The following is a 15395-nucleotide window of genomic DNA, read 5'->3' as shown; positions in this document are numbered from 1 at the left end:
GTTCTTGTCGTACCGGTAGCTACACTACTTGGGGTCTTGAGTTGTGTTTCATGAGAAACTTACCATAAGTGAGTGGATCAAAATGTTTAGGGTGTAAGGTTAAAAAAATCTAGGAATAGTTGGAACACTAGAGTATGGGAACTTGAGTGCAATATTCAGATTTTGTGGTGTTTACACTACAGATTAATTCTCAATGTTTAAAATAATGCCGTTCAATCACCAAACCCTAAGTCATCTTTAAGGCATGCAGTCATTGTCACTGTGCTGTACATTTTGAAAACAATATCATTACCATTTTGATAAGGAAATTTAAAATCATCCCACCTGCTGATTGCGGTTACATTCACAGCCAAATACTGAATACAAATAAGAATGCAACCATAAATATATATTGGCCTTTGTGCAGTATAATCCTAAATTAGCCAACTGTTTAAATTATTGTACAGAGCCATATCTGAAATATGTGCACAGTCGCTGTATAGCCTTTCTTTTACTGGTACCATGTGTCAACTCTTATTTATGCTGAGCTGATAGCTTTGCTCCCACAAAGGTTGTAGTCAGATTAGCTTGAGCCAAATTCAGTGTCTCAGGGTACATATAATAGAGGTATTAAATTATATGTGCAATACATGCCCCAAGTTTTGAGATTGATCTGAAACACACACATTAAAAAAACAGATATTTATATAAGCCTAATCCAATTTGGGCTTTGCAACACAGCTCTGATGTACAAGCTTGAAAATTTCATATTGCATTGTCTTGAAATATGGCAAACATTTGGCAGCACTGTTATGGATTTTGTCTTAAACTTTTGTCTGGTGAACGTGTTTTCAAGTAAACATTAGAGTGAAATATTAGCTTAGTGGATGTACTACATGAACAATTGCAGGAAGTAAATTAATATCAGGCTTCATAGTTGGAGCGGGATGCAAACCCAGAATATTGACTACTCTTTTGATAGGTATTGGTCAAACTGCTGTGTTCATCTTTTTCTGTTTTGTTTCATAGTTCAACTCTCTGAACTTATGTGCCACACCTTGACTGCCATGTGAGCCTCCTAAGACCTCGATCATATAAACCTCAACACAGCATGATCCCGGTTGCTTGCATCTTACCTTGAATGAACTTCCATTCACAAACCCTGTACTCGTTTGTCTTAATTTCCTCACATCCCATAGTACAGTACATCAACTTTGAATTGCTTGTCTGGTTAGGACCTTTGCTGTTTCCTATCTTTGCACATCCCTGCCCTCATTCTCCCATTTTTCTAACTCTGCTGTGCTGTATATCGCCTATTTCCTCCAATGTACCATCAGCAGCAGAGCCTTCAGCACCACACTCTAGAACTCTGATTAAACCCCTATGCCTAGCAACATCTCTTTCCATCTTCGAAAAGCTCTTAGTCACTTTTTCAGCCATTTCTTTTCCTTAGAAAATATCAATGGGATTAGACAAAGTCACTTAGGATCTATGAAAGAGAGATCGTGTTTGACAAACCTACTGGAGTTTTTTGAGATGTAACTAGCAGAATAGATAAGGGAGAACCAGTGGATGTGGTGTATTTGGATTTTTGGAAAGCTTTCGATAAAATCCCACATGTATGTAAAATTAAAGCACATGGGATTGGGGTTAACATATTGGCGTGGATTGAGAATTGGTTAGCACACAGCAAATAGAGCAGGAATAAATGGGTCTTGTTTGGAGTGGCAGGTGGTGACTAGTGGCGTACTGCAGGGATCAGTGCTTGGGCCCCAACTATTCAGAATATGTCAATGATTTGGATGAGGGAACCAAATGTAATATTTCCAAGTTTGCTGATGACACAAAACTTGGTGGGAATGTGAGCAGTGAGGAGGGTGTTAAGAGGTTTCAAGGCGATTTATACAGGTTGTGCAAATACATGGCAGATGCAGTATAATGTGGAAAAGTGTGAAGTAATCCACTTCAGTAGGAAAAACAGAATGGCAGAGTATTATTTAAATGGTGATAGATTGGGAAATGTTGATGTAAAAAGGGACCTGCGTGTCCCTGTGCACCAATCACCGAAAGCAAGCATGCAGGTGCAGCAAGCAGTTGAGAAGGCAGATGGTATACTGGCCTTCATTGCGAGAGGACTTGAGTACAGGAGCAAGGATGTCTTACTGCATCTGTACAGGGTCTTGGTGAGACCACATTGTGTGCAGTTTTAGTCTCCTGACCTAAGAAAGGATATACTTGCCATAGAGGGAGTGCAGTGAAGATTCACCAGACTGATTCCTGGGATGGGAAGATTGTAATTTAAGGAGAAATTGGGCCTTTATTCACTGTAGTTTAGAGGAATGAGAGGGGATCTCATTGAAATGTATAAAATTCTGACAGGGATGGACAGACTGGATGCAGGAATGATGTTTCTTCTAGCTGGGGGTTCTAGAACAAGGGGTCATAATCTCAGGATACAGGGTAGACCACTTAGGACTGAGATGAGGAGAAACTTCTTCACTCAGAGGGTGGTGAACCTGTGGAATTCTCTGCCACAGAGGGCTGTAGAGGCCAAGTCACTGAATATATGTGAGAAGGAAATAAATTTTTGGACTCTAAGGATGTCAAAGGGTCTGTGGAGAGAGCGGGAGTATGACGTTGAGATAGAGGGACAGCCATGACCATACTGAATGGTGGAGCAGGCTTGGAGGGCCGAATCACCTACCCTATTTTTTATGTTTCTATGTTTGTCCTTGCTCAGGTCTGTCCCTTGTGATGCTTTGTTACACTCAAGGCACTAAATAAATGTAAGCTGTTGATAGTATCAACTGACTGAGCATTCAGCTCTTCAAAAAATAAAACCTTTATGAAGATTGCTATAATGAAATAGTTCCCTGGGTCCTTGCTTTTTCCACCTTCATTCTCACTATCAGTTTGTTTGCAGCAGCAAAGGTGAGATGTTGACTCCTTCATGGAGTTTTCCAGTTAGATGTTTAATAGACCAATTCCACAGCAACTTTTGTGTAACTTTAAAGTCGCTTTGCATTGGCATTAATGCAGATTGTGATATAACTGCAGTTAAACCAACCAAATCAAATTTTCTGAAACCTCATGGCAGTAGTTTGTCTTCAAACCAATTAGTGTAACTCCAACTGGTGGGAAAAGCACTTTTTAAACTTTAACATTAAAGTTCATAATGTTTGCAAGCCTTCTTAAGTTTTTAATCTTTGCAAAGAGCACTTTGTCCTGTCATTTCTTCATCATCATGAAAACATCACTGGCACAGAATGCTGTGCATGCATCTAGGCACACTGTGGTTTACTTGCCCAGAACCCAGTGTGATTTGGACACTATTGCTTTCACGTGTTGGTTTGTTTGCATTGATTTTAAAGCAAGTATATCACAGCTGTCAAACTGTTATCCACAATAAGTGATTTTTTTTTTGGTCACCTGGCATCCGACATTTGTGAAACTCATCATCCTTTGCTGTGCTTGAGTGTCTGAGCCAAAATACGGAATGCACATTTGTTTTCTATGTAGATACAGCCAACTCAACCTAACCATGATATTTCAGACACAGGTCAGGTCAGTGAGAGGAAAGATTTAGAGATAAGGGTACTGCTGGAAGTTCATCAGCAAAAATTCCTCAGCTTACTAACATAAGGTGCAAATTAATACTTGCTGCTTGCAGTGGTCTCTGGAACTGAGAATAAGGAATGCAAGTGTCTTCCCAGCTACATCCACGAGTCATTTAGTGCCCCCTGTCACTGTAACCGTTTCCAGTTTCATGGCCCTAATTGTCGTCTTTTCATGAATGTCCAATCCCTCCATTCCCCACCAAGATGGTCAGAGGGCTCTCTTGCTTCCTACTTGAATGGAGACTCAATTAATTTCCTCCACCAATCCCCTCAGCCTGGCTGAACTTTTCCTCACATTGAACAACTCCTCCTTTAACTTATCTCACTTCCTCTAAATGAAAGGTGTTTAGATAAAAGTAAAAGAACAGCTCTGATGAAATGTCATCATCTCCTGAAACGTTAGCTCTGTTTCCACAGATGCTGCCTGATCTGCTGAGTATTTCCAGCATTTCTTGCTTTTATGTAAAATTTCCAGCATCCACTGTATTTTGTTTTTGTATACAGGATCCAGGACTTTATAAAAAAAAAGGCATAGTGTGCAAAAGCAAGGAAGTTATGATGAACCTTTTTGGCCTCAATTGGAGTTTGCATCCAATTCTGCGCACCACACTTTAGGAAGGATGTGAAGGCATATGAGAGGATGCAGAAAGATTTATGGGAATGGTTCTATGGATGATGAATTTCAGTTATGTGGATAGATCAGGGAAACCTGGGCTGCTGTTCTTGGAGAAGAGACCATGAAGAGGAGATTTGATGGAGATTTTCAAAGTCATGAGGGGTCTGGACAGAGTAGGTAGAAACTATTCCCTTTGGCAGAAGGATCAAAAACCGGAGGATATCGATTTCAGGTGATTGTCAAAAGAAGCAACAGTAGCAGGTGGGAAAACCTTTTTAACACAGTGTGTGGCCAGGATCTGGAATGCTCTGCCTGAGAATCAATTGTGGCCTTCAAAAAAGAATTGGGTAATTATCTGGAGCAAAAAGATTTGCAGGCTATGTGGAAAGTAGGAGTAGGTGAGTAGCTGTTCCAGAGAGCTAGCATGGACTTGATGGGCCAAACAGACTCCTCCTGTGCTGTAACCATTCTATGATTCCCCTAGCTCCAACATTCTCTTTCGTGAGTAAAAGTTTAATATTTAAATATGTACATTGGCTGCAGTAGTGATCAGCAGTGTAATTACTAACTCCCTTGTGTAAGTGGGTGGGAGTTCAAAATGAATGAACACCCAATTTCTTTGCATACTGTTTTAGGCCTTCTCATTTAAAGCCAGAAGTAGCTTTTTATTTCTCTTCTGAACAGAACCTATAACATGGTGTTTGTGTTGTGGTTCTTTTCTGTGAAGGAATGGAAAATCTTGTATTTGTGAGATTGAAATGCCATGAATGAAACTGGCTGACGTTTGTTTCTTGAAAAAAACTAAGAGACAGCATGACATCAGAGTTTCTTGATTCAGTGCTTTGAATGTGAGCACGTTGATATGTTTTTTGTGTCTGCTGCCCCAGCCACCTTGCGAGCCTGGGTTTTACCCCTTCAAATTTTCTCTTCTCTTTTTTCCAAAGTCACTGACTGTTTGGATATTTGTCACAATATTTCGGCCGAATCAAGTTCATTGTAACGTATGTGTCGTCAGACTTTTATGTCCAGCCCTCAGCAGAGATCTGTACAAGTGCTTTCTGACATGCTAGTTATAGGGTACAGGATCCCTGACAAATTTCCCCTGTCTAGCCTGAGCGCTCCGAGGTAAGTCGTAGTGATCGTACAGCCTGATGGAGATTCCCTATTTTTAGCACAAGCTGTGGATTGAATTTGGCATTTTCCAAACTGGATAGTTCAATTATGTGTCACCTTCATCAACTGAGCTATTTGGGGAGCTGATTTGGCTAGTTTTAATACAATTAAATAAATGAATTTCAGAAAAAAATCTTGGTGCGACTCAAATTACTTATAAAGTGGCTAAATTGCCGCAAACCTTGTGAAGTTGTGTTCGCACATTTGACCTCTTCTCCTTCCTCCGTTAACCCAACCGAAGGAAACACGTACAAGAGATTTTATTTCACTGCAGGTGGGTGTACTTAGCATTGAAAGCGGTGAATATGCAAATCAAATTTCACCCCTCCACTCCAGATTTAACTCAACAATAAGCACAAACGAGGCTTGAACAGAGCTAGCGAAAGGCAAGTAACTAAAAAAAAAGTGACACTGGCTTTGTGAACAGAATATCAGATACGCACAGACTGTCAGACCTTATTGTTTCACAGCTGGCTGCTTTTGTGGGTAAGGACGTGTTAATGCAGCCTGGTTTAGGAGGGAGCAAGGTTCCCTGGATGGAACCCAGTATAAACTAATCAAACAGCTCCCCCTGGCCTCCAAAGCTGTCTACCGCTATTAAATTTATATCAATCACAGGAAGTCTTTGCATTCGAAGTCGTAATTTTTTCCCCTCACATCTGGAAGAGGAAAATTATTTTTTGCACCAGAGGTCACAAGGATTCTGGGTAGGGCAAAGAATGAGAGCCATGCAAAACATGGGAAAGGAAGAATACAACTACATTTCCACCTTACCGAAAAAAAGTTATTTTTGAATGGTTTGATTGCAAGCCAAGTTGTATGTAGTTTTTTTGGTTTGCTCGATGCAGAATGCAGAGTATGGTTCAAAAACAATGATTTAGAATGAATTGTGTTCTTAAATAGGCAGCTTGATGAATAAAATTGCTCTCCCCAGAGGATTGCAACTTTTACTCCTTTGTGGAGATTTATTTTTTTCATGCTGTAGTAGAATTGAGGAAAGAAGGGTTTAAATGGATTTTAATGGGTATTTAATTTTTCTGTTGTACTCCATTAACTGTCACCAGGAGCTGGTGCCTTACTCAATGTCCTGTGTAAAGAGATTTAATAGATTAAAGGGAGAAAAAGAAGCAACTCATTATGGGATTCTTTTAAAGTCTTTTTGGAATATTGAGGTTGCACAGCAAAAGCAGCATGTGTGTGAGGAGCAGAGGTGCAAATAAAGCAATTTTTTTTAACTAAAAATTGACAACGTGTTATAGGAAGTAAGACAGCAATAATAAAGAAATTCATAAGTCAGGCACCCATAACATCAAAAATCTGTATAAAATCAGGTGAGTTGTAGCAAAATTCTCAGTAATGAAATAGACTGAGCACAACCAAAATAAACTTAGAGAGGAACACAGTTAACGTTTCGAGTCCATATGACTCTTCAACAGAACTAAGGAAAAGTAGAAAAGAGGTGAAATATAAGCTGGTTTAAGTGGGGTGGGGAGGGGGGTGGGGGGGAGTGGGACAAGTAGAGCTGGATAGAGGGCCAGTGATAGGTGGTAGTGATAGCCACCTATCACCGGCCCTTATCCAGCTCTACTTGTCCCACCCTCCCCTTAAATCAGCTTATTTTTCACCTCTTTTCTATTTTTCCTTAGTTCTGTTGAAGAGTCATACGGACTCGAAACGTTAACTGTGTTCTTCTCCGCAGATGCTGTCAGATCTGCTGAGTTTTTCCAGGTATTTTTGTTTTTGTTTTGGATTTCCAGCATCCGCAGTTTTTTGCCTTTAAACTTATTCAGACCCTGGCTTTGCAGGGCACCATATGGAAATAAAAACAAAAAACTGCGGATGCTGGAAATCCAAAACAAAAACAGAATTACCTGGAAAAACTCAGCAGGTCTGGCAGCATCGGCAGAGAAGAAAAGTGTTGACGTTTCGAGTCCTCATGACCCTTCAACAGAACCTAGTTCTGTTGAAGGGTCATGAGGACTCGAAATGTCAACTCTTCTTCTCCGCCGATGCTGCCAGACCTGCTGAGTTTTTCCAGGTAATTCTGTTTTTGTTTTACCATATCATGGAACTTTAATTAGATCACAGGATGATTGTCAGGACTCCAAATGAAAATTACAAACAGCTTAAAAAAACCATGAATCCTCACTCACTCTATAAATGACTAATGTTGTCTAAACTGGTTCCTCTAAACCCTGGCCCTTGAAGCTAAGAAAATAAATTGTGCTTGAACCTATTATTTGCTGGATTATCTTGTTTGAATTTTGTGGGCCCGTAGTTTTGGAAAGTGTTTTTTTTTGCTCCATTGTCTTACTAGTAGATAAATCCTAAAAGAAAATGCAGGTAGTAGCCACGTAAGATATTTGCAAATTAATGGGAACATGAATTTCAGGTTTATGCCAGGCACGCAAGGTTCTTTGTTACACACTTATGTGTTTCATGACCACTGTGGAACTTGATGGATTTTGTTTGTTGGATGTGTGCATCGCTGGAGAGGCCAGCTTTTATTATCCATCCCAAATTTCACTTGAGAAAGTGGTGGTGAGCTACCTTCTTGCACTGCTATAGTCCATGTGGTGTAGGTACATCAACAGTATTGTTAGGTAGGGGCATCTGAGAATTTGATTCTCTGGCAATCTGATGCGTAAAAACCCAATAATTATTTGCAGAATTCTCTTTTTTGTTTATGAATGAAGACCATCAGGTCTGGCGAAAGAACAGTTCTGATGTAGTTAAATGAAATTTTCGCATTTGGATAAACAGGGCACACATACAGATTGTATCCTGTCCATTTGAAACAAAAACTTTTTTGTGAAGTTTTATTTGGACCTCACCAATATGTTACTTTAGGCGTAGATTACTATCGTATTCAAATCCGCCCACTTCTACAGCATGCTATAAGTGACAAATGTAATAGAAACTTTAAAGCTAATTCAAGTTTGTTCCATAATCTTTAAACATTTTGCAAATGACAGTAATATTATTGGTGTAGTTGAATTTCACAGACTTTTTGTACTAAACACCTCCAAGTCAAAAGGGGAATTTAGTGGTGTGTACGTTTGTCCTTCACTAGCTTTCTAATGTAGTATCCATTGCATGTTAGGCAAGGGAAGGAAGGCAGTGATAACTAAAGCTGAATGTCAAGTACTTAGGTTACATCTGGACCAAGCAGTATGTTATGCAAAGCATTCTTGAAGCTTATTTAAGTGCAGGTGTCTGCAAATTAATTTTTTGCTTTGCCGTGACATCTCCATGATGGTATATTTTTCTTATTAACTTCTCTTAGTTTCTCTGCCAGTTTCTCCAGTTCCACTTCCATTAGCGAAAGCCCTGGGTTAACTATGAACTAGAGTATCTATTGGTCTAATGGTCATTTCAGATCAGTGTGCATATGGAATAATATGAAACCTCAAATTTTTAAGCTAAATTTTGTACTCTGTTAAATCTTATTGTAGATCTTAGTAGATCTCTTGTGAATGAAACCTGTGCCTTTGTGTGTGCTAAATAGACTAAGGCCCATAACCTCCAATCTCCATGACGTCGTATCTGGGAGGTACCCCAGACAATGTGGTAGGTGGGCAGGGCCTGGAGATCCCATGCATAGACTATGCAGGAATTGCCTGGAATTTCAAACTTCCGATTGGCGATTACCCTGCACTGGAACTATTCTAAACTCCGGTTTAAATCGGAGACTTCGGGTGGTTCCGACTGTCTTATCAGAAAAGTTACCCAGGAAAAGTCAGAAGAATTAAAAATAATTAAAACCACTTCTAACTCCTGGGTAACTATCATGCTGACTCCTGACACCCCACTCCCAATTACCCTCCTGAAGTCCCCCCTGACTAAACCCCCAACCCATCTGACATACCCCCTGCTCCCACTAACCACCTGAGCCCTGACCCATCTTACCTGAACCGACACTTCCCTGCTATCCCCTCCTCCCTATCCTACCCACATACCTCATACACTTACCTTCTCCCTGACTTCTCAGTGTGGCTGGTACCAGTTAGTGCCATGAAAAGAGGGTGTGGCTTCCTTTTGCCCGACTCTGCCGCACTCAACTGATGGCCTTGGGAACCGGCTGCATTGCACTTTTCTTACCCGGTCCGAGTGTGAATGTCCGGTGAGGAAGGTGCAGCTCCTGATTAAGGTAAGAAAAAAGGAGCAGAGTGGCAATCTGGCTGTGATAGCCATTCCGCAGACATTCTGGCCCTTAACAGTTACCCTTCATTATGATGCAAACACCAGCGACCACATGAGATGCCCCACTGTTCTTTGCTGTCTGTTCCAAAAGACAGTAAATACTGATTTGTCAGACCATTGGATTTGGATTACAAATTAGTGGTTAAATTCAGAAGGGAAAATAATTACACAGAAGCTGAATGAAGTAGCAAGATACTGAGTACATGTACTAAAAGTAGCATTTGAATTAGTCCTACAGGGGAGTTGAAATATCCTGTCAATACACACACAGTTCTAGAAACTGGACAGAAGTAAACTGTAGATCAAACGAACACTCTTCTTCCCCACCGTCACCCCTTCCCCACCCCTGCCAATACATATATACACACACACCATTGCTTGTACATTTTCTGTATCGTAAAGGCAGGTTTCATCATTCAAGATGAAATACATTGTATGAAGAGCCATTGGGCAATTTGATACACCATCTGTATCTCGCACCTGCCAAGGTTGATGCACGTACATTTTGAACCTTTACAAAAACAAACTCCACTCCTTTACCTGTTCAATTATCAGATGAAACGATTTGCCCTATCTCTCTCAGCCTGACCCTGGTCTCCATTTTACCATTGGTTATTTTAAAAAATTTACCTTTTATATCTGGAGATACTTATTTTCACACTTGGCAGAGAGAAACTATGCTTTTTATTTCAGTTCTGTGAGGAACCTAGCATTTACTTCAGGTAACTGTCTCTTAACTCTCTGAGGCAAATGAGTTTTCAGACATATACAAGATGACGGCAGAAAAAGAAAAAGCTAGATACAAAGAAACTGCAACTTTTATCTCTGCATTCCACTTTCTATTTTTCTATTTCTAGTTATTTTTGGTGGGGGTTTATTTTCTTTCCACCCATTATTTCCAGGAACCCTTGATTTTATTTAGGCTAAAATGGGAAGCTGGGGGTGGGGCAGGTGGTTGGAATCTGATTGTTTGTTATTAACTTGTATAATGCAGTGCCCCCTGGTGCAAGATGAATGTCATTGCAAAGAGAGCAATTTTCAGTCACATTTTTATCTGACGGGGAAATGAAACTTTTTGTAGCTTGTGACAGTCTTCAAATGTACCAGCAGCTTTATGTTTGCAGAATCGTAACACTGATTGCTATCTGTTAAATGGAATAAATGTAGACTGCATATGATGGAAGGTAATACACTCAATATAGATAAGAAAGGCTGTTGAGGTTTGAAGAAAGAGAAGTGTTTATGATGGTACAGCCCTTATACTTTGCAGTTTGCTTCCATCAAAGCACATCTATCTAACTGTTCAAAATCAGTGTTTGCATCAAAGTATGTTAATGGGCAGGGCACTTTAAAAGAGAGCATGCTGTTATAGTATGAAGTCATCAATATAATATATGTCATGTTACTCTATTCAAGGAAAATAGCAAATAACAACTGTCAAGCTTACACATTGCATTAAAGATAACCAAATTTCATCAACATGTTCTAGGAGGGAGCTGTGCTTGCTGGTGATGAAACAGATTTCTGTGTTTTAATACTTAATTTGAAAGACTAGACTTGTATTCTGTGTCAAGGTGCAAAATACACTGCCTGAAAGAAGACAGAATTCTTAAGTCAAAAGCAAACCATTATTTCTTATTACCGAGTATATATATATATTTTTAACTAAATCAGACTGCTTCACTACTATATGATAATGGTGGAATCCACAAGTTTAAACAATTGCGAAGAGGTGCTCATTAAATGATACCACAGAGATCCTGATTTCATGATGAGCACTAAATATTGTCTTGGTTCTGAGCTAGTGCCTCACATTAAAGCACAATCTAAATGATCCTAAGGTATAGATTTTCAAACTGATTCTGTAGACTTAAGAGGACTATTATTTCTGTCTGTTATCAGATTTCTATATCCTTCTGCATTTGTTGACCGAGGAACATGCAATTTCTTAGGCCCGCTGTTAATAAAAATGTTTTCTGTGATGCTGGCACTATTTTCCTTTGGGTAGCTGACACTGTTGAAGACTAAGACAAAAAGGTCCCAGGGAATTGCTTCAATATTTGAAATGGGTTTCCCATGCTGAAATGCTTGAAAACCAGTGTGCCAATGTGACCACGAAAAGGACGAGCTATAATTATTAACAGGCTGCACGTTTGGTATCCATTTTATTGGAGTTGGATTTTCTTTTTGAAATTGCACCAGGTTCTAGCCCTGATGAAACCTACTGTATCCTCTTTGATTATTCACGAAAGCTAATGGAACAGTAACACTTGATTTAAGACAAGTTAAATGTGTGCTGATGTGTCCTAAGGGCAGCCTGACACAAAAAATGTTTTCCCCGCCCTGTAGAGGTATCTCATTAAAGCTGTCAGTGAGTCATTATTAAGTTTTCATGTGGTTGTGTTTTGATGCTAATGTAATGTGTATGACTTGTTTCATTTCAGCACAAATGTGGTTATGAATTATTCAGAGATCGAGTCTAAGGTTCGAGAAGCAACCAATGATGATCCGTGGGGACCTTCAGGGCAGCTAATGGCAGAGATCGCCAAGTAAGTACTAATCTTACTGAGTTCTAGGGGTATCTCCAGACATGAATGGATTGAGCATGCTGCTAAATTATCTGTCCAAACCATTGATTTATTTATTGTTTGAGTAAAAGCTGTGATATTACTGCTTTCGTCATGAGGTTGCATTTCAAAATAAGAAATTGAATTTACACCATTTCACTTGAAGGGTGAAATGCAGTTGAACAGGAATGGGCTAGGGAAAGCACATGGGATCTGGAACACCTAATGAGGTTGCTCCAGGAGCAGCCCTGACCTCACTCTTCCTGAAGACTGTGCAGTTTATTATGGCTTGTTAAGTTTTGTTCCTAATGGCCTTGAGCTACACAGGACTAGTGAAAAAAATGTTATCACTTTATCTCTACAAACCTCTTGCATCATTCCTAGTTTTACAGTGTAAATAATATTTACTAATAAAAACTATCATTTTTCTAACTGGTTTTGGTGGGTGGGGAATGCTAAAGGCTATCCCATAAAATCCCATTCTTCTCTGCAAATCAAGATGCACAATTTGTTATTGGTTGCAGGAGCTAGCAAGTTGATGCATTGTACGAAATAACTTTATACTGATTGCGTTGTTGTAGTAGAACAATATACAAATGATTGAGATCAGCACTGTAACCTAGCAAATCTTACTGTTACAAGGTTCATTTAAGTTACTGTGCTTAAGCTCATTTGTGAATACAATTGTGCAGTAGTATTTGCTTCAAATTGGTCCCACTGCTACCAGTGATGAACCTGTAAACAGTAGTATTTCACCCTAGGTTGAGATACCTGAATATGCTCTCTATAGATGCAATCCATAGATTGCTAGATTACAAAGCATTGCATGAACAAGGATGTAGCTTCACACAAACCTTCACAACAAATAAAGTAACATGGGGCAAAGCTACACCTGCTGAGTTTTTCCAGGTATTTTTGTTTTTGTCAAGAATTCAACTTGGTGACTTAAATCAGTTTTTAAAAGAGTAGAAAAACCATGTTTTTTTTCTGTTTCTTTTGGAGCCACTATATTTGAATCCTGGTAAAATGGATGGCTACTTGGATCTGGATTTCTTTGCACTACATTATACATTTTTTTAAAATTATGGCAAGTTTGAAATATTGTTCCTCTGTCCACCTAGTCATTGCAGCGGGCTAGGGTTGAATCAAAATTAAAACTAAATGGTTTCATGCTATTATGTTTCATATGTTACCTGGCACCTTGAAAACAGTTTTTGGATGTTTACCTTGCCCCTGTGCTGAGATACAGCTTCAAGGCACTGTGGTCTTTATTCTGCGATGTAATTGGTTGAAGGGCCACAGATGCTGGTTCTGCATTCTGATTGGTGGATGAGAAATGTCTTTGCAGCATTATATTCAGAAGCAGTATTTCTAATTCCATGGTTAGATAGACATAGAGATGAATAGGAGAAACATAATGAATAACTCTCATTGTGCTAAGCAATCAAAACACCAGAAGTGTAAATATTTATTTGGCTCAGGACTGTGTTTGCTATTACTATTTTAAGAATTCTGCTTTGGAGCTGGTCAGAAAGCGGTTTAGTGTATTAGAAATCAGGTAAGTTACTTCTCTTTTGTTCCCTACCCTCCCACCACTTCCCCCAGTCCAAGTCAGTTAGACTCCACTGGCCATTACAAAGTCGTGCCTATTCAAGGAATTATCTTAATGCAATGCTTAAAAACTGTCCTTCCAGGGTTAATGCTTTTCATGAACAATAACAAGGAATGACAAGTTTTTGTATGTGTTTTATAAACTGTACAACATAATGAATGATCACAGGGTGTTTTTGCTTTCTTCAAGATTTAAAGCTAGTGAGCAAATGGATCTGAAACCAATGAAGGACCCAGCTTGTATCTGCAATTCACCCCAGACCATCTGTTACATATGTAATAACACTAAATATTTGATATGCTGTACATCAGATCAACACAGAAAACTCTAAGTAGCCAGCTGGGGATCTGCTGGGGCATTTTTCTTTCATGTTAATGTACTGACAATAATTTGCAGCACTGCTTGATTCATAATGCCTATTTGTAAAAGGAAATGTTATGTGTGCATGCCAAACCTATTCTGCCACCTACAGCCAGCCCTTATTTATTGCTTCTGCTCTGGGAGCATACACACCCACAGCAATTTCCTTTTATGAGTAAAAATAGAACAAAGTAAACGCCTAAGGTTCCACTTGCACAGTTGTTTTGCTTTGTTTTTTTTCTTTACATATATTGGATCTGCTAAAGCTGTTTTTTTTTGTAGGTCTACGTTTATGTATGAGCAGTTTCCTGAAGTTATGAACATGCTTTGGACTCGTATGCTGAAAGACAATAAAAAGAATTGGAGGCGGGTCTATAAGGTGGGGTAACAAAGCATTCCTTTCCTATTTCATGGCACTTCCCATTCAGACTTCCCAACAACTTTTTCTTTGTAAAAAATCATATGCAGGAGTTTAATATATTGTAGAAAACAAAGCAGATTTTATTGTTTTGTTTTGACGTTGAAAAATTGACTAAAGAAATTTAGTATTTGTGCTGTCAAAACCATCTGCCAAATGGTAGCACAATCTGTCTTAAATTCAGATCACACAAAATGGTTTAAATGTTAAAATCTCAAGTGATTTGCATCACATCTTTCAGTACATTCTGTCGTACCATTATATTTTTCTTCCATTTTAAATCTTCTGATAGTTCTTTTCCCTTTTCTCTTAAAGGTGCAGAGCACCAGGGTCTTTAACATTAAAATTTTAGAATTCCGCCTTAAGTACATTTAGGAACGTTGTGTCATTTTAAAAATTGCATAGAACTTCATTACCCAGTAAAATTTAACTCCAAGTAGGATAGAAACAACTGATTTGTATTTCGTTGCCAATAGAGAGAGTGTTTCATTTTTTTTTATTCTTGGAGGCCAGCATTTGTTGCCCATCCCTAATTGCCCATGAGAAGCTCATGGTGAGCCGTCTTCTTGAACCGCTGCAGTCCATGTGGTGTAGATATGCCAACATTGCTGTTAGGAAGGGAGTTCCAGGATTTTGATCCAGCGACAGTGAAGGAACGGCAATTTGATATGTGCTTTGGAGGGGAACTTGGAGGTGGTGGTGTTTCTGTGCATCTGTTTCTCTTGTTCCTCTAGGTGCTTGAGTTCAGGGTGCTGTCGAAATAGGCTTGGGAGTTGTTTCAGTGCACCTTGTAGATGGTACAACTGCTGCCATTGTATGCCTGTCGAGGAGAGAATGAATGTTAAAGGTA

The 15395-nt window shown here is 39.3% G+C and overlaps 1 protein-coding gene across 2 annotated transcripts in view; it reads left to right on the top strand.

Annotated features, from left to right (window-relative positions):
• The window catches only part of clint1a (clathrin interactor 1a), a 291026-nt gene that overhangs the window by 203763 nt on the left and 71868 nt on the right, over positions 1-15395 (top strand). For both annotated transcript variants that reach the window (XM_041193077.1, XM_041193076.1), the window contains exons 2-3: positions 12033-12137; positions 14410-14506. In XM_041193077.1, the coding sequence (XP_041049011.1) occupies positions 12046-12137; positions 14410-14506 (189 nt within the window). In that variant the 5' untranslated portion in view covers positions 12033-12045. The remainder of the gene's footprint in view (positions 1-12032; positions 12138-14409; positions 14507-15395) is intronic.

The sequence above is a fragment of the Carcharodon carcharias genome, chromosome 8 (assembly GCF_017639515.1).
Source record: "Carcharodon carcharias isolate sCarCar2 chromosome 8, sCarCar2.pri, whole genome shotgun sequence".
Taxonomy (NCBI): domain Eukaryota; kingdom Metazoa; phylum Chordata; class Chondrichthyes; order Lamniformes; family Lamnidae; genus Carcharodon; species Carcharodon carcharias.
Note: the sequence above shows the minus strand (reverse complement) of the source record. Positions and strands in the feature narration are given on the sequence as shown.